Source organism: Cuculus canorus, chromosome 21 (genome assembly GCF_017976375.1).
Source record: "Cuculus canorus isolate bCucCan1 chromosome 21, bCucCan1.pri, whole genome shotgun sequence".
Lineage (NCBI taxonomy): Eukaryota > Metazoa > Chordata > Aves > Cuculiformes > Cuculidae > Cuculus > Cuculus canorus.
In genome coordinates this window covers 6,594,183-6,617,038 of record NC_071421.1, presented here as the reverse complement: position 1 = coordinate 6,617,038, position 22,856 = coordinate 6,594,183, and the positions used below count along the sequence as shown (strand labels likewise).

Here is a 22,856-nt window from a genome sequence, read left to right as displayed (position 1 = left end):
GCTACAGCATCTCTAAAGATGGGCATTCTAGTTATTTCCTTTTCTAAAAACCACAACAAGTCTTGAATCTGGACAAGGGAAGTCCTTTTCTCCCCAAGTTCTCCTTCCCTTCCAGAGTCTGGTGGGGACGCATCATTTCAAGAGTTTCCTTACAGGAAGCCTTGAGGAATTTCAGAAATTCAGCATTAAATCCTTACCTGAAGCTTTTAAACACCACAAAAAGCTTTTGAGCAAGCCACGAGCGGAAGCGCGGTTCAGTAGGTGTTCTTTATTCCAATTAAAAGTACATTAGAAAGAGCACACAGGAGCAGCAGCAGCGTCCACGACAACTCACCCCGACTCTGCCGTCACTCAGCTGTACTGTTAAAGTAGGTGATTGAACAACTCTTCCACTCGCCACGCAAGCACTCACTCACCTGCCACTTTAAATAGGTTTCCAACAGAATAAAAATAGATACACCCCAGAATACAAAAAAGTTTAAATTTAACAGTTTGTTTGTGTTTTTCTCACTAAAGCCTTTATACAAATTGATAAAAGGGTGCACAATTTCCTAAAATTTTAGGTACATTTTACATGAGCCTTTTTTTACTCGGTAAAAGGATCCATGTTCCTGTCTTTGAACAGAATATGATGGCCAAAATTGCAAAGATAATTCCTAGGTAAATTTACAATTTGTACATTAGTTTTGAAGTGATTCCTGCACCGATGGCTGCTCACGCATGTCTCCTTTCCCCCAAAAAGAGCTGTGCACCCTCCGTTCTAGCTCCAGAGCCGCCTCCTCCTGGAAACCGGGCTGGGGGAGCAACCCCCAGGCTTTGCGCACCAGAATGGTCCCGATTGAACAAAAAGCTCGAGGGCAGAAGTTGCGAATCCCTCCTTCCGGGCTGAAGGATCCGGGACTGTTCTGCGCCACAAGCACTGTGACAGTGGAGCGCTTTCTGTCGGCGGTTTGGCTGAGCAATTTAACTCAAAACTCTGGGACTGAAACACACTGGAACGGGTAAATTTGGTGTCTAAAGGGATTACTTCTTTTGGTCAATACAAGCTAGTATGATTTTTATGTTTCTTTTTTTCCTTTTTCTAGAACTGATCCGTGAAGCGCAGCGGTTCTGTACATTACTCGTGCAGAGCTTCACAGCAGCATTTAGAACTGGCACTGACTGCCTAACGGTGATTGAACAACTCTTCCACTCATCACTGAACCGCCTCCCACTCTGACAGACCTCGGCTTTCTGCAGAGGGGAACTGATTCAGAAAAGTAATTAGCACAGCTCCCTTCATCCCACCCCTCCTTCCCCACCCACCCACCCACCCACCCTACCCCTTGGCTTTGAAGTTCATCTCAAGGTTTTGAAGTGAATCAAAAGCATCTGAGTTAAGCACCATTCCCGCTGCCCTGCTTTACAGAGAGTGGCCGTTCTAACAAATCAAGGACAAAAAGAAAACACTGCCCAGCAGAAGCCACACGGCACCTCTGTTTGCAAAAGGGAGCTATCCTTAGGGGAATTTAGGTAAGAAAAAGCAGGGCCACTCCATCAGGAAGCCAGAAATGAGTTTTAAAGAACTCAGGGGAGCGTCAAAGGGAATGACATCCTATTCTGTACAAGTTGAGTTTTCAGCCAAAACCCAGCTGCCTCCTTTGGGTGGTTTTGTGTTTGTTATTTCCTTACTCATATCCATTATCTGTTTGTTGAATTTGAACTGATCAGCTTAATGCTGAATTTGATTCCAATTAAAGGCCATAAAGCTTTATATTTTAAAAGATTTGTTTTAGCTTAATCACATACTGCCCTTTTTTTGGCAAGTGTATTTCTTACAATTGAAAAGATCTTCCCCATTTTAAGGCTAAACTAAGAAATGTTAAAAGCTTCTGTAAACATTTCCTCTTCCTCCCCAAAGTTGCACAATTTGAAGTCCAACTGCGATTGTTAAAATGAGGTAATTTTTGTGTACTCATGCTTTAAAGAGTCCTTTTCGGGACGAGCTGAGAGGCGTGCCAATCCGAACGCTGATCCAATTGTAGTGGGAGAGCTTCCACAGCAGGGTCCGCACCAGTTCCAGCAGCTGGGCTTCAGTTTGCAATCTTCTCAATTTCATCCAAGTCGTCTGTATCCAATTTGTTTATCTTTTTGTCTGGGAAAGAGAAAGAATGAGTCAGATTTCATAATACAGAGCAGAGAAGGGAAAGCTGCTTTTTGAGGAGTTCAGGTTTATCCATGAAACATTCAGTCAGGTTTTAAAACAACACCACAGCTCATCCCAGTACTGGAATGTTGCCCACCTCTGGAATATCCATATTAAGAACTATCCAGGTGGCCAGCAAACACCATGACTGATTCCTGCTCCCCTCATACGCAGCAGTTCCGAACCCTATGCAACATTACACAAACTGCACTTGATGTGCTCTCTGCTGCCAGTTTAGGTCTCTACATGGATCTCCTCAGAATCCAGCCAGGCAAAATCCTGCAGGAATGACACCTAATTTTAGAGGAAGAAGAAAGCCTGACGGTACATACTGAAATGCTCCTGGATTCTGTTGAGAATATTCATGCTGTGCTTGCTGTCCACCATGTTGATAGCCAGTCCACGCTTGCCGAAGCGACCTGTACGCCCGATTCGGTGCAGATAGGTCTCGTTATCTGGATTTCCATCTTTATCCACAGGGAGATCGAAATTGATAACAACAGAGACCTGCTCGACGTCAATCCCTGATGAAAAGAAAGGATCCGATTACACAAGGACATTTAAGACCCTCTGCAGAATGAACAGGCCCCTCTGGCCTGGCTCACAGGCAGTTTGGTCCCCACACACAGGTTTCCCAACAGAAGGATTTTCCACAGCTTTCAGAGAGCCGTGGCCACGCTGAGAGAGGAGTTAATAGCCAGTCCCAAACTCCAAAAAAGATTTTTTCCACAGTATCCTTATGGCATACTTTGAACTAGAAACTATTTAGCTGTTACTGCAGAGAAGCCCACTACAACAGCAAGAAGAAAAACAGTCGGAGCTGCTCAGCTGTAGCCAGCAGTGATGTTATTTCAGAAACTCCCTCCTCCTCTCCGTAAAGGCCTCTTGTTTTTCCCCAAGAACTATGTGGTCTTAACTGTCCTAGGATATCAAATTGCAACACAAATTCCTACTGGAGCTCAGGACTTTTCAGATTTCCGTATTTCACAATGTGTTTATTTCAAACCCCGAGGGTCAGCCAGACAAGCCAGGCTCGGCACCAGGAAGATAACATTCCCACAGGATGGACTTTTCCATCTCAAGCTGCAGGAAGCTTACAAGGAGCCCTGTGTTTGCCCACAGGCAACTTTATACGCAGAGACACGGTCACGGAATCATTTAGATTGGAAAAGACCTTTAAGATCATCGAGTCCAATCATAAAGCAAGTCCAGGAATTACTTTAAGGATCCTAATTTGTCCTGATTGGAGCACCCAAGGACGTGGATCCTTTCTGGAAGCTGGCCAACTACACATTATCATAGGAAGCACCGCTTCTGCCCCAGGTCCACCATCCCTACCTCTGGCACAGACGTTGGTTGTCACCAGCACCTTCTCCTTGCCCTCTCGGAAGCGCTCGATCACAGCAGCTCTCTGCTCCACCATCATTTCCCCGCTCAGCAATGCCACCTGATGGCCCTCCTTGGAGAGCTCAGCCGCCAGCCAGCCGGCCGTCTTCCGAGTCTGAAACACAAAGCCAGGCCCATCTTTCGGAGGATGTTTTAAAGTGGGAACAAACCTCTCTGGGGTCAACTGAGAGCTCTGTAGCTGCTCTGGTTTTCTAGGAAACAGCTTCAGTGCTGCGCCCACCCCTGTTCCATCACAAACTGTGCTCCCAGCTCTCCCATCAGGAATAGGAAAGTGTAGATCTGCCACTAAAGGAACCCTTGTTTAAGGAAAGTAAGTGTTTCCTTGCTCTGCTCCTCAGTTTTCACTATGTGAGGGGTTACACGTGGATGCTAAATCAAGAAACCAAAACTTCCCAGCTTGGAAAATGTCAGGGTTTGAGCTGAATGTAGCTGTGAAATCCAACAGAGGCTTTAAGCATCTGGAATGAGCTTCCAATTATGATGGTTTTCTGAGCAGCAATTACATCTGATATTATTACCTCTTGAGACGGCTCAAAAGCAGACCCTAAAACACAGGTTTCACCTTGTCTGAGCTCACTTTATCTGGCTGTTCTGGTGCTGTCAGCACTAGGGTTTGGCTTCTAGAAATAAAAAGAAGCCTCCGTACGATTCCCAGGGAGACCCCAGACATGCATCACCAACTACCCAAGGGAACCGGGAGTGCCAGGGAAAGCTACCTATCAGCTGCAGAACTACAAGACGTCTTCATCCTTCATTCTGCCCTATTTTTATCCATTTTCCAATCTCAGCTGGAACGTCTTCGGTTTTCTCAGTAATTCTGAATAATAATTTGTTTTGGAAAGCTGTGCATTGCTCTGATCATTGCTTCAGAGGAATTCAAGAATAAAAGTAATTGTTGTGTTCTCTTGGACAGAAAAACTCAGAGAATCAAACTAACAAGTGGTATTGTGGCACTCAAGATCTGGCTCAAAGCAGAATCACAGAATAGTTTGGGTTGGAAGGGACCTCAAAGTCCATTCAGTTCCAAACCACTTATGGGCAGGGACACCTCTCAGTGGATCAGGAGCTCCAAGCCCCATCCAACCTGGCCTTGAACCCCTCCAGGGATGGGGCAGCCACCACTGCTCTGGGCAACCTGAGCCAGGGCCTCCCCACCCTCACAGGAAAATATTTCTCCCTAAAATCTCATCTCAATCTCCCCTCTTTCAGTTGAAAACCATCCCCCTCATCCTATCCCTGCATGCACTGATCAAGAGCCCCTCCCCAGCTTTCCTGGAGCCCTTCTCAGTACTCGAAGCTGCACTAAAGTCTCCCTGGAGCCTTTTCTTCTCCAGGATGAACGACCCCAACTCTCTCAGCCTGTCCTCGTACAGAAGGTGCTCCAGCCCTTGGATCATTCTCATGGCCTCCTCTGGAATCACTCCGACAGATCCCTGTCCTTCCTACGTTTCTGGAAAGCCTGCCTGGCCAGGATTTTAGCACTAACAAATGCTAATGGGGTTGCTAGGACTAACGTTCTTCCGGAAGGACTCACATGGCAGAAGATCATGGCCTGGGCAATGGTGATGGCACCATAGATATTGCAGAGCGCCTGGAACTTCTCATCTCTGTTATTGCACAGAACGTAATACTGCTTAATAGTGTCCAGTGTCTCCTCCTCTCGCTTCAGTTTGATAACATTTGGGTCAGGAACAACTTTTTGAGCAAACTTCCACACAGAATCCTCAAAAGTGGCAGAAAACAGAAGCATCTGGCAGTCCCTGGGGAGCATTCTGCAAGAGAAAGGAAAATGGGGAGCATCCCCACGCAACACTGCCACCCTCGATACCCTGATGGGATTAATGCCACAGACAATGCAGATCAACAACCTCAGAACCATTTATTTCAGCAGCTGGAGAGATGAATGCTAATCGTACCAACACCTGATCCTCCCCCTAGGAACCAATGGCATCCAGACTTGGCATTCTTAAAAATGAATAAAACCTGCTCCAGGGACAGGCTTTTATTCTGTAATAAAATGAACCTGCTCGTCACCCCCTGGCACACTGCCTTTATTAACCCCCTTGATCAGAGCTAAATAGATCATCATCATCTTGTTGCTTATCGATGAAGACACCAGACAAGAATCCAGCCTTGCTCTCCCTACATTAGAAAACTGCTACAATGGAAAGAAAAAACCATCACCTCACAACATCCACCAACTCCTCACCTCTGAATGCGAATGCTCTGGTCCTGATGGCCCTGGGTCGCTATCATCACATCAGCCTCATCTAAGACGAATACTTTGATTTTCTTGGGATCTATAAACTTCAGTTTGGAACACCAGTCCAGCACAGTGCCAGGTGTGCCAATTACAATCTGCTCGGAGATCTTCTGCCCTCTCTCCACTGCCGAGACAGAAAGAAAGGCTTTCATAAGGCGGCTGGGCAGGCAAAGAAGCACTCTGCCTCTCCCTGAACGAGCCTATTTCATCATCTGACTGCTCTATTGTTCCTGAAGAACACCACTGACTCATTTATCTCATGTTGGTAGCATTTCTCCTTACTTACATTTGTTGCCTCGGACAGCATACGCAAGTTTCAGCTCTGGATAAAACTTTCCCATCTGTTCAATCACTTTTCCTGTTTGAAGTGCCAGCTCATACGTTGGGGAAAGGCACAGACACTGGAAAGACAGAAGGATAACATATTTGAGACGACCAACATCCCGGGCAATGCTATCACACTTGCTTTTAAAAATCCTTATTACTGAAGGATTATTACTTTCCTGGAGAGGAAGAGGCAAGCAACTGAACCGCTTTGGGAAGCCCATTAGCTCTGCATTCTGAAACCAGGGCAGTGACAAGAGACATAGTGACCTCACTATGGGCTGATTTCAGTCCTGCACCTCAGCCCTCAGAGCACAGATACTCCGCTAGGGGACACGTCTGGACAGCAGTGACACAAAAACCTAATGCCTACACCCAGACTAAGTGATAAGAACAGTATATTTTAAGGACAGAACTCTAGACTTGGTAAAAGCGCTCAACTATCTGATAAGAAAATTGGGTTAAAAAAGACCCTTTCCAGGTGTTGCCTGCTCTGTTGTCACAGATATCTTCTCTTCCATCCCAAATCCCACTTCACCCCCTTCAGTCCACAATATTTCTCTGATTTAATCTCTCCCAGAATGACATCCCCCCAATTTAACTCCTCACAGAGCAACAGTGTCCTGAGTGACGCAAGGCAGGGGCTGATAGGAATGAGTTGTGGGCAAAACCCACATCTCTGGCATTAAAGGCATTTTGATAGATTCCGCCAATCACCGAAGAAACCCTTAATCACTACAGATATGGCTTTATCAAGCTATGAATTTACTGCCAAAGGTGTCAAGAGAAGCCCAACCTCTTCACCTGGTGGCCCTGCACCTTGAGTAACTCTCCCACAAACAGTCATATCCCAGAAACGTTACCTGTGGATACTTGTTTCCAGGTTCAACGCGACTGAGCATGGCCAGGACAAAGGCAGCTGTCTTGCCAGTACCCGACTGAGATTGTGCAATCAAATTCTGTGGGCTGCAGAACATACAGCAAACATGAGCGCAACCGGAGGAACTACCCAGACAACATAGTCGCGGGGATGAATGATAAAGAAAATGCATTTTGCTACCTTTTAGATTTACCACTGCTCTGGACTGGTGCCTAACTTGACCAGCTACGCTCCATGGGGCAGAAGTTAAGTTTCTGTCCTCTATCAACTCTTTCAGCACCTCTTGATTACAGAGATTGGGAAGGAAAAGTGCAATTATCTGTCACTACTTTTCCATTTTGCACATCTTTCCCAAGTGTTTTAATACTTCACACATTTCAGGTCAGGGGAAAACCAGCCATGCAGACCCACAACTACACCCACCCTCCCAGGATTTCTGGAGCTGTGTTCCACAGCAGCCTTATTATTATTTCTCCCCTACTCCAATTAGGAAAATTGGATTGACCTCAGCTGAACATTGCAGCACTACATGTTCAGCACCAGACCTCGGAAAAGGAGAAATCCGGGGCTGCCGTCACATAGGTTGTGATCATATAAGCACTGTGGCATAGGAAGCCTTCACCATATCACCATCCTCCCTCCACAGCTCAGTTATAGCTAAATTCTTCACATCATAGAATCACAGAATAGTTTGGGTTGGAAGGGACCTCAAAGCCCATTCAGTTCCACCTCCTGCCATGGGCAGGGACACCTCTCTCACTCTATCAGGGTACTCAAAGCCCCATCCAACCTGGTCTTGAACCCCTCCAGAGGTGGGGCAGCCACCACTTCTCTGGGTAATCTGGGCCAGGGCCTCCCCACCCTCACAGGGAAACATTGCTCCATAAGACCTCATCTGAATTCCCCCTCTTTCAGATGAAAACTATTCTTCATTGTTCTGCCCTTGCAATCCTGATCAAGAGCACCTCCCCAGCTTTCCTGTAGGCTCCCTTTAAGTTCTGAAAGGACACTTTTCCTATCCTGGAAGGGACTAAAAGCATGTGCACATACGGTTCAGCAAGCATCATGGGCAGGGCATTCTCTTGTATCTTAGATGGTCTGTTGAAGCCCATGGCGTAGACTCCTTGCAGGAGCTGTGGTTTCCTGAAAACAGAGGAGTTTTTATACGGTGACCTATTAAAGTACATTTGGTTTTCATTTGCATACAAAAAGGTGAGGGGAAAAAATCCACAACCAGACCTGTAAATGCACGAGTAAGGTGACTACTATTAGAGTCTGGATGCTACAAGTGACAGCAGAAAGTCTGGAAAGGGAGCTTTGCTATCCTATTTGGTTCACTACGGCACCCTGCATCCCTGCCTTTCACAGCTACATGGAAAACCCTGTGTCATAGCTCCAAGACAGCACAGGGCTTCTGGTTCTAAAGCAGCTTTGCAGACAATCCCAGGAATCCCAGAGCAGAGAGCATTAATCCTGCACTTTAGGCCAATCCCTTTTCCTCAGCCATATCTAATCTTGGTGCCAAAATTATCACTCCTTGAAGACTTAAATACAGAACAAAGCGAGCTCAGTACATGGGAAACAGAATGAAGTGTCATAGCATGAAATCATTATGAAGATTTCAGTACGTTGTGAGATTCCGTGACACACACTGACACTGCAACTCCAGTGTGAAGCCAGCTGAGCGCATGGAACCAGAAATGACTGATAAACTCAGATCACTGAATGATCTATGGTCACAACCCCATGCGTCCTCAAATGCTCACTGACTGCTTCTCCTCAAGGGAGCTTCTTCAGCTGAGCAGACACTTGTGTAGATCTAAGGACAGCCTAAAAGCCAGGCTGCAGTGCCAGTGACCTCCCAAGGGCTACTGGAGTGCTGTGAGCAGTAAGAGCTTTCCTCCCAGCGCAGGTTACAGGTTCCCTGCCCACCACTTCTTGCTGTTAATAACCTCCCATTCAGCACAGTTTGCTTTTTAAAGATCACATATTACTTTCAGATGGTGGTTGGAACAAAAGCTCTTTGAAAACGCAACCTTGTGCTGCTCAGAAGCAAGGACACACAAAGCCCAGCTCGGCGCCAGTTGCCAAGGATACACCAAGTCATAACAAAATGAAGATGCAATTAGTCTGGCTGCCCCCATCATTAACTCCCTGGGATTGTTTGGCTTTTGAAAGACTGGAATTAGTCGAACAGGCGCTACGGAACCTCAGTTTTTTTTGTAGATGTGCAACTGCTAACATTAACAAAGTGAAACAACGTCCTGACATTTCACGGTGAGAAGTCTCACCAGTTCTGATTTCCCTGGCTTACGGAAGAGCCACAAACTCAGGATCATAAATACAACCAACAATCCACACAGGACAGCCTCTTCAGCACATCAAAACCATGTATAAATCTATCATGCCTTAAATACACCTACTGTCACTTCAAAGCTGCCCTCTTAAAGGTGTTCAATAGGAAGGGTCAGAGAACACCAGTGCCTGTAGTGTCTCTAGTGCATAAATCCACTCTGGCTGGCAGGGAAAAGATAAGATTTTCCTTTTGTGCTGTTCACTGCTGCTGCTGGACCATCACAAATAACCCTCAGAGAAGAGGAACAGAAGACGGTTGTGTTCATTACCTCTGTCAATAAAACAAATCTCCTATTTCCCAAACAGAGCTTGTGGTGTCCAGCCATATGCAAGAAAAGCAGTGTCGAAACAACACTGCCTCTGCTACAGAAAAGGTCTCACACTGGAATTCCCACAACTCTGGTGCCAGCTGAGCCTTCCCTCTTCTCTTTACCTCATCTGGTTACCACCCACAAGCTCCACGGAGCGTTTGAAGACCAAAACCACACATCAAAATTCCAAATAGTACTGCTAGAGCTTATTATGGAAAGAAGTGCTCCCTCTGGATTTAAAATCAGCTCCTTTCAGATGGTATCTTTCACAAGGCACTGAGATAAAACAATTCTCCTTGCATTTAAATAATACGATAAATTAATAACAAACTTGCAGTGACTTGAAGCAGAAGCCCCTGCACTTTTAAGTGCTACCTCCTACACAGCCAGGGAATCGAACAGGACTTACAGCCGCAGCTCCTCAAAAGACTTCACAGAGTAGAGTGGCGATGTGGGATCCCTCTGCAGCACCTCCACTTGATTCGTTGTGTCAACCAAGTTGCTGCGGATCAGCTTGTTCAGCAGGGACTGCGCAGCTCTGTCCTCTGGGGGAAAAGGAGGTTAAAACCAATAAATTTCAGCCTGTTGCTCCTACCAAAACACTGCGATGCCAAGCTAGTGACAAAGGATGAGATGCATCCAAATACCGAATTCTCTATTACGGGGCAATGTCATAAAAGAGCTCAAACTTCCTGAAGGAAACACTTGGCAGAATATCCCAGAGATTCCCATTTAACCTAAGCCAGCACTGTTGTAAGGCGGACCTAAACTCTTCTTTTTAAGAGACAATAGCTTTGCATCTACCTGGAAAGTGAGATGGGTTAAAAGCCTTTTCAACCCTTAAATCTGACACATGGGCAGACACCTTTTAGGGTTTTTCTTCTTTTTAAGGCAAGTTTGAGGACAATCGGTACTTTGAAAGACTCCAGGGCTGAAAAGCAGCAGGGGCTGATGATAAATAAGATCAAATCAGAAAGGTAAACTGCTACACTCTGGGATTCTGCTAATAAATCTGTTTTCCAATGCTACTTTCTCAAGGATTCAGAGCTGTTGCCCACTTCTTCACAGCCATTTCATACAGGCAACACATTGGGTGCTACAGCAACTCCAGCTCCAGGTTATCCAACTGCTTCTGTATCCAGTTCTGCCTTTGAGGATACTGCTATCCCTTTATTTCTCTCCACCCTAATCCAGGAACCTCCCAAGTTATTACAGGACCAAATGAAGGAAAGACACGTTTTACAATTAAGTCCTTGGGGTGGGATACAGGATCATCCATCCTGGGGCATAAGGCAGGCTCATTTTAAGTATAATCAAAGTGAATTTTCTTCTCAACATCCCTTGCCCAAGCATTTTTCTGGAAGGCACTTACCCTTCTCCTCATCTTCTGTCTTCTCGACGTTGTCATCTGCCTTGATGACAGCACCTGCAATAAAACAGACAGGTTTGGGGGTGGGATGGGAGGTCAGTCCACATCCGCTCAGCCTTAGGCATTGACTATTGTGTGAAAAGTTACAAAACAGCCCATTTTCCTGATGGGAACGGCCCTGTTCTATCGGTGCAGAGAGGAAACCCAACTTACGGCTTGCTCTGTGCAGCCAAACTAAAGTTTTATCAACTCAACAATTGATTTTGCTCCTTGAACACAGAAAAATAGGATAAAATAGTCAGCTTAGCAGAACAAGTGCATAAGACAGATAGTTAGTCCACGCTGCTGCTTAATCTTAGATTTATTTTTTCCTATTCTGGAATTTCTTGACTAAAGGGGAATTTACTTTGGCAGCAATACTCCCAACCCAATGGAAATGCCTTATGCCCTTTCTAGGTCCATTTCAGTGCTAGAACTCACCGTTGGCATCTGGTTTGGGTTTTTCATCCTTCAGGTTTAAACTGCTCAGCTGTAAGTGAGGAAAAACACAACATCAGGGCCACGTGAAGACAACCATGCCTGTGTTTTACTTACAGCCAGGAAAATCCGAGCTTTCATCAAGGCTGATGAAATTCCTGCGCAGTGAAACCCCGTGCTTGAAGGCAAATGAGATGAAGACAGCAAAATTAACTTGATTTCATAGAATGGTTTGGGTTGGAAGGGACCTTAGAGGCCATCCAGTTCCACTCCCCTGTCATGGGCAGGAACACCTCCCTCTGGATCAGGTTGCTCAAGAGTTTTCCAGAGTTTTTGAATGAAGACCACTTTTTCTAGCACTGTAATGACAATATGAGGTTGTTTCCTGTCCTGGCATCTCTGCTCATGCAAACGGAACAAAATGTACATTCTGGGATGGAAACTGGAAGCAAGAGCAGTCCTGGCCAACACAAGGATGAGTTGCCCTTGCTAAGGGTTTGTTTTACCACCAGGAATACGACAGGCAGAGGAGCCCTGAGAGTCTTCCAACACACCCAGGGGCTGAATTAATGCTCTCCCTGCTAAAATGCAGTGCTCAAGTGCCTCAAAAGAAAAAGACAAGCACAACATCTCAATCAAATTTAGATCGTGTCACCAAAAAAAGGCAGAAAAAGGGATTTGTTTGGCCTCTGGATGCAGACGATGGGCTTGCTGCTCACAGGGCTGTGCCTGGGTGTGAGGTGAGTAAAGGGATCTGCCCTGCCTTTTGATACCCAAAAAATGAGCAAGGAAAAGAGAAATTTAATTTAAAATAAAGAAGGAAAGGGGGGGCTTGCTGCTGAAGGGGAATCCCAGGCCCAGGATGCCCTGAGGCAACGAAGAAGCACAAGGTCCCTCTGCCAGGAAGGAAAACGGGGAGAAAAGGGCTTTCTTGAGGGAGGTGTGTGAAGAGGAGGAGGGAGGAAGTAAGAAGAGGAGGAGAGAGGGAGTAAGGAAGTTCAAGAAGAAGAGGAGAGAGGGAGTAAGGAAGTTCAAGAAGAAGAGGAGAGAGGGAGGAAGGAAGAAGAGGAGGAGAGAGGGAGGAAGGAAGAAGAGGAGGAGAGAGGGAGGAAGGAAGAAGAGGAGGAGAGAGGGAGTAAGGAAGAAGAGGAGGAGAGAGGGAGGAAGGAAGAAGAGGAGGAGAGAGGGAGGAAGGAAGAAGAGGAGAGAGGGAGGAAGGAAGAAGAGGAGGAGAGAGGGAGTAAGGAAGAAGAGGAGGAGAGAGGGAGGAAGGAAGAAGAGGAGGAGAGAGGGAGGAAGGAAGAAGAGGAGGAGAGAGGGAGGAAGGAAGAAGAGGAGGAGAGAGGGAGGAAGGAAGAAGAGGAGGAGAGAGGGAGGAAGGAAGAAGAGGAGAGAGGGAAGAAGAGGAGGAGAGAGGGAGGAAGAAGAAGAGGAGGAGAGAGGGAGGAAGAAGAAGAGGAGGAGAAAGGGAGGAAGAAGAAGAGGAGGAGAGAGGGAGGAAGAAGGAAAGAGGGAGGAAGGAAGAAGGAAAGAGGGAGGAAGAAGTGGAGGACAGAGGGAGGAAGAAAGAAGAGAAGGGGAGAGGGACGAAGAAGAGAATGGGGATAAAAGAATAGGAGAAGGAGGAGGGAAGGGAGGTGAGGAGGGGAGGGGGTGAGGAGAAGGAGGAGGTGATGATGAAGAGAAGGAGGAGGAAGGGGGGGAGGGGACGAGACGAAGAGGGGGTGAGGAGGGGAAGGGGGTGAGGAGGGGGGTGGCAGCACGGCTCCGGTTCCCGGTTCACCCCCGGTCTCCGCTCACCGACTCGGCCGCCGCCTCCTGCTCGTCCACGGCCAGGGCCCAGGAGTCGGTGGCCATGGCCGGGCCGGGGCGCGGGGCTCACCCTCCTCCTCCGCAGCCGCAATGGCGCCGCGCGCGGGAAGGGCGCGTGCGCCGCGCGCCCCGCCCCCTGCAAGCAAACCCCCCACTCCTCCCCCCTCCCCCCCCAAACCGCGCCCCGAGCAGAGCGTTCCGGGACACGAGAGTTCCGGGGTGGGTGGGAGGATAGAGGGCGCACCATGGGATGAGGAGGGCCCTGCGTGATGTGGGGCTCGGGCTCAAGGTGTGCCTTACTGCCTGCTATGGGTCTTGCCCCATTTTTGGTGTGGGGCTGGGGCTCTGGCCTCATGTGGGGCTGAGGCTCAGGGCCAACCATGCTGCCTGCTATGGGTCTTATCCCCATGTTTTGCCTGGGGATGGGGGATAAGGGCCGGGTCTTGGTGTGGGGCTGGGGGATAAGGGCCTGGTCTTGGTGTGGGGCTGGGGGATAAGGGCCTGGTCGGTCTTGGTGTGGGGCTGGGGCTTTGGCCAGCCATGCTGCCTGCTATGGGTCTTGCCCCCATGTTTGTTGTGGGGCTGGGGGCCAGGGTCCCTGCATAGTGTGGGTCTGAGGCTCAGGACCTGTCATTTGTGGGGCTGGGGGCAACTTCTTGGTGTGGGGCTGGGGCTCAAGGTGTGCCTTGCTGCCGGCTATGGGTTTTACCCTCACGTTTGTTGTGGGGCTGGGGGCCATGGTCCCTGCATAGTGTGGGGCTGGGGCAGCCCTGTTTGCTGTAGGGCTACAGTTCTGGCCTTGTTGTGGGGCTGGGGCTCAGCCTCCCTTGCTGCTTGCTATGGGTCTTGCCCCCATGTTTGTCGTGGGGCTGGAGCCAGGGTCCCTGCATGGTGTGGGGCTGGGGCAGCCCTGTTTGCTGTAGTGCTGGGGTTCTGGCCTTGGTGTGGGTCTGGGGCTCAAGGCGTGCCTTGCTGCCTGCTATGGGTCTTGCCCCCATGTTTGTTGTGGGGCTGGGGGCCAAGGTCCCTGCATGGTGTGGGGTTGGGGGCCAGGGTCCTTGCATAGTGTGGGTCTGAGGCTCAGGACCTGCCTTTTGTGGGGCTGGGAGTCCCTGCTTGGTGTGGGGCTGGGGCTCAAGGCATGCCTTGCTGTCTGCTGTGTGTCTTGACCCCATGTTTGGTGTGGGGCTGGAGCCAGGGTCCCTGCATAGTGTGGGGCTAGGGCTTAGGGCCTGCCTTGTTGTGGGGCTGGGGGCCCCTGCTTGCTGTAGGGCTGGGAGTCTGGCCTTGGTGTGGGGCTGGGGCTCCAGGTGTGCCTTGCTGCCTGCTGTGGGTCTTGCCCTCATGTTTATGGTGGAGCTGGGGGCCAGGGCCCCTGCATGGTGTGGGGCTAGGGCTCAGGGCCTGCCTTGTTGCCTGCTATGGGTCTTATCCCCATGTTTTGTGTGTGGCTGGGGGCTAAGGGCCTGGCCTTGATGTGGGGCTGAGGGTCCATCCTGGCCTTGGTGTGGGGTTGGGTGTTCATCCTGGCCTTGGTGTGGAGCTGGGGGTCCATCCTGGCCTTGGTGTGGGGCTGGGGGTCCATCCTGGCCTTGGTGTGGGGCTGGGGGTCCTTCCTGGCCTTGTTGTGGGGCTGGGGGTCCTTCCTGGCCTTGTTGTGGGGCTGGGGGTCCTTCCTGGCCTTGGTGTGGGGCTGGGGGTCCTTCCTGGCCTTGGTGTGGGGCTGGGGGTCTATCCTGGCCTTGGTGTGGGGTTGGGGCCCAGGCCCCCTGCATGGTGTGGGGCTGGGGTTTCCCGTGGGGCAGAGGAGGTGACATTTGTGGGGGCACCGCAGCTCCTGCTGTCTCTGCAACAGAGCTGTAGGTGAAGAACGAGGTTGTAGAATGAGTCACGGAGGTGTTGGGGTGGCAGGAACACGGAAAAGTCATTTGTGTTCTGTCTCACTGTAGGGCAGGAGCTGGCTCAGACCTGAGAGCAAATCTGTTCTTCAAAGCTCCTTGAATGATGGCAAGAAAAAAAGGGAAAGCAGAGAGGAAAGGAGGATGGGAAGAGCCTGCGGGATTTTCTCATGGAGCTGCCATTCCCTTCCTTGAACCTTGTGTGGAAGGGGCAGCCCTTGAGGAGGGGGTAAAATGACCAAGCCCATAAGCATCAGCCAGGATCTGCATCCGGATGATTCCTTTCTCATCTCAATGTTCTCCGTCCCTTTTAACAACAACCCAGATCCCTCTGCCTGTTGGGATCCCCCCACCCTGAGCCACACACGCAGGATCTTTGGGGTCTGGCAGGTTTATTTGTAGAGGTGACATCACGGCTTTTTTTCCATGGCAACTCCTTGCGGCGCCGGATGCCGAACACCAGGAGCTGAACGCGAGGAGATTTTCAATGGGAGCAGAGCAAGCAGCTGTAAGCAAGTCTGAGACATTAATTAATTAATTAGGGTACAAACTAAAAGCGACATGGGAAGGCCCAGAGGCTGATGGGTGCTTTACTGCAGAAACACCTCCAGTGGAGGGGTGTAATTGGGATTAGCCTCGTTTCAGAGGTGGGAAGACCGAGGTGGAGGAAAGGAGGACTGGGCAGCGTTAGCTAGAGGCAGATCTTCCCAAGCCTTCCTTCCCAACCTTCTGCCTGAGCTGTGATGATTTCGTGGGGTTTCTGAGGCTCTGGGGGCTGTTAGGAGGTGTGATCTTGCTGGGAGTCGTGGGTGTTTCTGCATTGTGCCTTCTGTGGATGAGGAAAGACTTTTCTTAGTTGGCCTTTGCGGCAGGGATGGATTCCTAGCACAAGTGCTCACCCTCGGCATAGGGTTCCTGGTCTTGTTCGGAAGTCTGCTGTCAAATAATTAAATATTTATTCTTTTAAACCTGAATCATAGAATCACAAAATGGTTTGGGTTGGAAGGGACCTCAAAGCCCGTCCAGTCCCACTACCCTGCCATGGGCAGGGACACCTCCCACTGGATCAGGGGCTCCAAGCCCCATCCAACCTGGCCTGGAACCCCTCCAGGGATGGGGCAGCCACCACTGCTCCGGGCAACCTGGGCCAGGGCTTCCCCACCCTCACAGCAAAACATTTCTCCCTAAGATCTCATCTCATTCTCCCCTCTTTCAGCTTAAAAACGTTCCCCCTCATCCTCTCCCTGCACTCCTTGATCAAGAGCCTCTCCTCAGCTTTCCTGGAGCCTCTTTCAGCACTGGAAGCTGCTCTAAAGTCTCCCTGAAGCCTTCTCTTCTCCAGACTGAACAACCCCAACTCTCTCAGCCTGTCCTCGTACAGGACGTGCTCCAGCCCTCGGATGATCTCTATGACCTACTCTGGACTCGCTCTAACAGAATTTAACATTAAATAATTGCTTAATTCCCCTCACCCGCAGACTTTGGTGAGAGGTCTCGGGAGGGCAGGTGTTGCACAGTGGAATTTAATTGGAATTAACTGTGGTCCTTTCCCACGAAACAGGCTGGAGGCTCCTTGTCTGTGCACATACCTGCTCGGAGGAGGAGGAGGCAGTCCCTGTAAGCCCCAAGTTACCCCTTTTTATTCAGATCATCTACCAACAAGGTGATTGATTTCTTTTTTTCCAGAGCATTCCAGAATGAGGATACCTCCTTTTACACCCAGAGCAGTGCATGGAGATAATCAGAAGTGCTCTTTGCTTTCCCTCTAGCAGGAGATTTGGGTTAGGGTTGGTTTTTTTCCTGTTTTTATTTTATTTTATCACACCCAAACCTCCCAGCTCGTTGACACAGGCTCTGTTTGGAGCAAGCAAACGTGAGCACTGCGCTTGTGTACCCCTGTAACGCTGGAGCATGGCAGAGGTGAATGACAAGCATGCCAGAAGCTGGGAAAGCCTGCCCTAAGCGCAACCACTGCCTGAGCTGGTCCTTAAACTCCCCTAGGCGGGTCCCAGGCATGAAGCAGGACTAGAAATGCCTTGATGTTTAGCCACTGGGTGTTATCTGCCCCTGGGCAGGTGAGCCACGAGCTACGAGATGGGGCTTCTGGTGAGCTCGCCTGCTTTTAGCTTATTCTCCCTCCAAATTTGCTCTCATTTACACCCATCTGATTTCCCAATGAGGAGGTGGCCCTCACTGATGGTGGGGTTTCCTGGGCATTGCCAACCTGGAGAGGATGAAGAAGAACAAACACTGGTCGAAGACCCCTGTGAGCCACTTTGGAACCTGGCAGCACTTTTGAATATCCTTGGCGACGCAGCCTGACCTTCCACGTGAAGTATCAGTTCCCCCTAACACAACTCTGTCTCTGTTCTCCCAAGGTCTCACATCTTCCCTTGCTTCCATGTCAGATCCTGCTCTGTTTTATCAAGAAATGTACTGAGCTACCAGATTTGTTGGTATGACTCCCGGGATTTCTCCTGGCATATGTTATTTTCTTCAGAGGAGCCAAAAGCCGTAGTAAGCAAACATTTTAACAGGCGCTGGAAACATGGGATGTGGGCTTCTCTGTCGCTGAATTATTTGTCTAGCAAGGACCATAAATTACTGAACTTCAGGGCTTAAATCCACCTCTGGGAGCTGGAAAAGACTCAACCACGCGTCTGCTTCCAGTGTCTCTTGCTATTTGCCCTAAAGCATGTCTTCCTTGGTGAAGGTGAGATGGTCGGTTAGGGACACACTGTATGTCTGGTCACCTCCTACGAAATGGACGTGTGCTTAGGGATGAGGGAAGAGGGGAAAATGCTCCGGGTTCATCTGAATGCAGGTGAGCAAGGAGATGGGGGATTATAGGGAAGGGGTGTTTTAGCACAGAGCCCAGTGGGTGAGTTTAGGGGCTCAGTCTGCTGGCAGTGGGGGATTTACTGCCAGGAGCAGCTCTGTGGTGCGACCCTCAAACCAGATGGATTTGCAGGTGGATCCACATCTCTGAGACAGGAGAAAAAAAACTCTGTCTTCCTGCAGATCATTTTCTCGAAGGAGACAGTGATATTTTCAGTGCTGCCTGTCATCAGCAGCACTGTTATCGCTGCATTTAGGTGGCAGTGAGGAGGAGCTTCACCCATCTGCATGATCTGACCCACACTGGGTGCCCAGTTCTGCTCTGGGACAGCAGCCAATCTGGTGCCCAACTCACTGCCTCAGTTTCCCCTTTCATCTACAGGTTGTTTTTCCTGTCGGGGCTGTCTCTGGCACAAGCACATCCTGTTGTACCAGCATTGCTCCTCTTTGCCCCCAAGGAGGATCCCTTTGGACCCCTTCAGGCTGCTCGACGGTCACCCCTTTGGACCCCTTCAGGCTGCTCGCTTTGGGGCTTTGGGATGTGCCTGGAGAGGAAAGGATGGGTGAGCAGAGAAGATGGGAAAGCAGGGAGGTCTGGCCTAGGGCTGCAGCAGACCCATTTTTGGGGGGCTTTAGGATGCTTTAAAAGACCTAGGGGAGGATGGAAGTGAAAGGCAATGGGAGAAAGTGGGGTTCCTCCCCTCCCAGCCACTGCTGTGGAAAATCTCACCCCCTGGTGATTGGCAAAGTGAGTTTGTAGCCCGTTTTCTCTGCCAACTTGCCCGTCTCAAGCCCCCGGGAGCAGGAGGGGAGCAAGAGGAGGAGGCGTGGAGAAGACAGTGGTGTGTGTACAGGGGGATTGTCATGGTTACCTCCCTGACAAAACAAATGGCTCCACTTAATGATGGTCACCCAAACAGCTCTGAAAAGTGTGCGCTCATCCGCTGGCTGCCAGTGGGAAGCTGGATGCTCCCTCCGAGAAGCAAGAAACCCTCCCTGGCTGTCAGGCAGAGCGTCAGCACAGGGGCACATGTTGCTGCGGGCGTTGAGGTAAGCCCCCTTCCCCATCCCACACCCCCAGGGACCCCTCAGCATCCCTACCCAACAAAGAGGGATCCCTCGGCATCCCTGCCAGATCGAGAGGGCCCAGGGGAGACTTTCAGGGAGCAAATGCCACAGGTTGGCGAGGTGGCTGTTGTGCAGTGCTCCCCCCACCCCAAGCCCTGGCGCTTGCTCTCTCTCCCTCTCTCCCTCCCTTTTTCTCTCTCTCTCCCTCTCCTTATCTCCGTCTCTCTCCGTTTCTTTCAGACACAAAAGCAGTCTGAAGCCGTGCCTGCCGCCTTCGGGATTTCTCTTGCCCTTTCTGCCTCCCGAGCCCAGGTGTAGGGGCTGGCAGGAGTGGGTGAAGTTGCTCCAACCCTCCCCATCCCCTTCCTCTTCCTCCTCCTCCTGTCTCTTCTTCCAGGAAAGGTAAGAAAAGCAGTGGCTGCTCTCCCGTTGCGCCTGCACCTTTGTAGCAGGCTGGGCTGTTTGTGCTCTGCAGGGGTGTGTGTGTGTGTGTGTGTGTGTGTGCGGGCTGTTACTTCCCAAGGCTGTGCACAATCTCAGCACAAAAGCCGCTCTGTGAAGAGATCCCTGTCATAATATTTCTGCAGGCACAAGCCCACACTTTGCAAGATGCTGCTTCCCTGCCTTGCCTTATAACAGCTGGATAGTGAGCCCTTGAGCATTCACCCCTCTCCCCAAAATCTTACAGATGTTCTCCATCTCCCCAAAGGAGGTTGGATGCTGGGGATGATGCTGCAGGGGGACGGGATTTTGCTCTCCTGGGCAGCCAGGTGGGATATCCCAGCTATGGACACACTTGTTTTGGGGAAGGGAGGACTGACCTTGGCAAGGTGAGGGAAGGATTTTGATCCCGCCCATGAAGGGTCAAAGGATGCAGCTTGCGTTGGCCTCGCTTGGCTGGGGCAGGGGTGGCTTGAGAAGGGCTGTGCTGCTCCTGGGCTCTCTCGCTGGCTCCGGGTGCGTCCCCTGCGTGGGGCTGGCTGGAGGGTGTCTGGGCAAACACCTCCTTCTCTGGCTCAGCCCAGAGATCTACACACTGGTACAGGGATGAACTAAAACCCATATCGGAGACGCTGTCTGCACAGGGGTGTGATTGATGGCTGTAGAAATGGAGCTCGGGACATAAATCATTGTCCCTGAGACCCAGCTCTGGAGTGAGACTGACACCCTAGAGACCAGCCAGGGCTGTGATTGACACTCCTGAAGTCAGGCTCTGCTGGGCTGTCAGTCACCTCTCAGCCTGGCACTGCACCACCCCATGAAAGGGGAGCTGGGTTGCGTTCACTGGGTGCCCCTCTTGGCAGACTGTTCCCCCCAGCTTCCATATCCAAGATCTTGGGGTGCTCCTCAGAGCTGCACTGTCTGGCTCCCAAAGGGCTGTGTGCCTCTGACCAGAGATCTTTGTCACCACTTTGGCAGTAGGCTCCCCTGTTGTCATCCCACAGTGGATGTGCCGTGGCTCCGGGGTGATGCACAGCAGCTGTTTGGCTGGTTTTCCCAGCAGGTGGGATAGCCCATGCTTGCAGTTTGTGGCTGGAGATGGGACAACAGCTACTGGAGCTTTTAAGGAGAGGTTCCCACAGGTCTGCCATGCTGAATCCATGTTTCTTCCAGGAGGTGCTGCTATCAATCAGCAAAGATTCCTCTCCCTGCTCTGTGCAGGGGTTCAGGCAGGAGAGTGCTGTGTGTGCTGTTATGGACACTGTTTGCTCCTATTTCTTCCTATAAATGTTTTAGGAGGTTGGTCCCAGTCCCCTGGCAAGGTTTGTGCCTCGTGGTTTGGGGGAGAGCAGCTGGAGGGGTCCTGTGTAGCTTAGGCATGACCTGCAGCTGATGTGGGTCAGGTAGGTGATACCAGGGGTCCCCCAAAGCAAGCCCACGGCTGCTCCCTAAGCTGTGTCATCCTTGGGAAATATCAAAGTGTGGCTCTGCTTGAGGGCCTCAAAAGTTTGGCAAACATAGCGCTTCTTCTGTCTTGGTTTTGCAAACAGGTGGGAATTTACTTCTCTGTGGTCCTCCTTGGCAGCTTCCAGAGGTGCTAAGGCAGGGTTGTGGTGCAGCAGGCACTCTGCCACCAGTCTGTCCAGGCTGTACATCTTTCCGTCTCCACCACGCACACCGGCTGTAATCATCCTGGCAAGCCACTGGATGTCAGTGTTGATTGAGACAGATGAAGCGGAAGTAATATTGTACCCAGCTGCAGAAAAGCAGTCTGGAGTGTGGATATGACCCAGGTCTGGCTTGGACCTGGAGGTGAGGTTGCCAAGGGAACTAGTTTGGGGCTGGTAAGAGGTTACGACGGGGGCAGTGGGGGGAGTACAGCAATTCAGCAGCCTAAAAATGCCATGGGTGTGATGTGAGATACCAAGGCTGGGCATCACATGGCTGTATCCGTGTCTTGGCGGGCAAAAGCAGCTGGGGCTCCTGCCCTTCCAACACCAGGGTGAGGTGGAGATGTGCTGCAAGTGGCACATGGATTTATTCCAACTGCCAATTGCTGGTTTGGTTCTTACTGACGTTATCAGCTGTGGGTGACAGGGACCCTGTGGTGGCAGCACTGGTGGGACCCCAGCCTGGTTTTGGGAGCTGCGCAGAAGCCAGCCTACATGTTGATGTCTACAACAGTCATGGTTTGCTCTGTTTTTCTATCGAATGCATGAAAACACACCTTGGAAGGACGTTATTCTGTCTTTGCCTTTACTGCATGTGCTCAGAAAGCAGAATTGCAGTACTGGAAGGGGCTTCAGGAAAGCTGAGGAGGGGCTCTTGATCAGGGAGTGCAGTGAAAGGATAAGGGGGAATGGTTTTAAGCTGAAAGAGGGGAAATTGAGATGCTATCTTGGGAGGAAATGTTTTGCTGTGAGGGTGTGGAGGCCCTGGCCCAGGGTGCCCAGAGGAGTGGTGGCTGCCCCATCCCTGGAGGTGTTCAAGGCCAGGTTGGATGGGGCTCAGAGCCCCTGATCCAGTGGGAGGTGTCCCTGCCTATGGTAGGGTGGTGGGACTGGATGGGCTTTGAGGTCCCTTCCAACCCAAACCATTCTATGATTCTATGAAAAACCAATTTTTTTAAAGGCACATCAGTGCTTAGAAATGCAGATGGGCACCCAGGAACCTCTCAGCAGCTCTCCAAGCATTGCACCCCCTTTTCAGGCACATAAACACTCTTTCCAACCCAATCCTTTATAGTCCAGCCCCAAGCCTCAACTGTGTGTTGGGGCAGGATCCTGCAGCCAGGTGGAGTGGCTGGTGCAAGTTCTGGGCGATCTCTCTGCACGTCACGGAGAGCGTCTGCAGACGTCGGTGCAGCATCAGTGCCTTCCTCATAAATCGTGCACAGAAATTGGCTGGGTTTATAAGCTGGAGCGGGGCAAGCATGTTGCCAGCATCTCTCCCTCCTCCATGGCCATGGGGAGATTATCAAGGAAGGAGCATTTACAAAGCAAGGAAAAGAAAAACACGGTAGCATCCCAGTGTGCCAGGTCCTGAGCATTGCTGGCCAAGGGACAGTTTCTGTCCCCAGCTGAAAGGATAATGGATGTGGGGTGGTTTTGGTGCCTGAAGAGATTCACCAGTGGTTTCCCTCTTCTCCTCCCAGGATGCCAAACACAGGGTGAGGCTGTCTGGCAGGGCCGGTGGTGAGGGGACGTGCTGGGCACAGGGTGGATGCAG

General features: G+C 50.5%; 2 protein-coding genes across 3 annotated transcripts in view; one reads left to right on the top strand and one right to left on the bottom strand.

The window, feature by feature from the left end:
* Positions 1-1,733: 1,733 nt before the first annotated feature.
* Positions 1,734-13,507, bottom strand: LOC104060574 (ATP-dependent RNA helicase DDX19B). The gene is made up of 12 exons (XM_054085905.1): positions 13,372-13,507; positions 11,575-11,623; positions 11,098-11,151; positions 10,135-10,270; positions 8,110-8,202; positions 7,043-7,145; positions 6,142-6,256; positions 5,802-5,979; positions 5,127-5,364; positions 3,524-3,686; positions 2,518-2,709; positions 1,734-2,134 (listed from the first exon to the last, which is right to left on the bottom strand). The coding sequence occupies exons 1-12, from the start codon at positions 13,426-13,428 to the stop codon at positions 2,073-2,075; spliced, it is 1,440 nt and encodes a 479-aa protein (XP_053941880.1). The 5' UTR covers positions 13,429-13,507; the 3' UTR covers positions 1,734-2,072.
* Positions 13,508-13,620: 113 nt separating this feature from the next.
* VWA5B1 (von Willebrand factor A domain containing 5B1) overlaps positions 13,621-22,856 on the top strand; it is a 40,015-nt gene continuing 30,779 nt past the window's right edge. For both annotated transcript variants that reach the window (XM_054085538.1, XM_054085537.1), the window contains exons 1-4: positions 13,621-13,672; positions 18,502-18,682; positions 19,040-19,169; positions 19,428-19,589. The gene's annotated coding sequence lies outside the window, so the exon portion shown is untranslated. The remainder of the gene's footprint in view (positions 13,673-18,501; positions 18,683-19,039; positions 19,170-19,427; positions 19,590-22,856) is intronic.

Excerpts from the sequence above, each read along its gene's own strand:
- LOC104060574 (XM_054085905.1), bottom strand. The coding sequence starts at position 13,428 with ATGGCCACCGACTCCTGGGCCCTGGCCGTGGACGAGCAGGAGGCGGCG. Across the intron at positions 7,146-8,109 it reads CCCATGATGCTTGCTGAACC|CCCACAGAATTTGATTGCAC; the intron begins GTATGTGCACAT and ends TATGTTCTGCAG. Across the intron at positions 2,135-2,517 it reads CAGAATCCAGGAGCATTTCA|ACAAAAAGATAAACAAATTG; the intron begins GTATGTACCGTC and ends TCTCTTTCCCAG.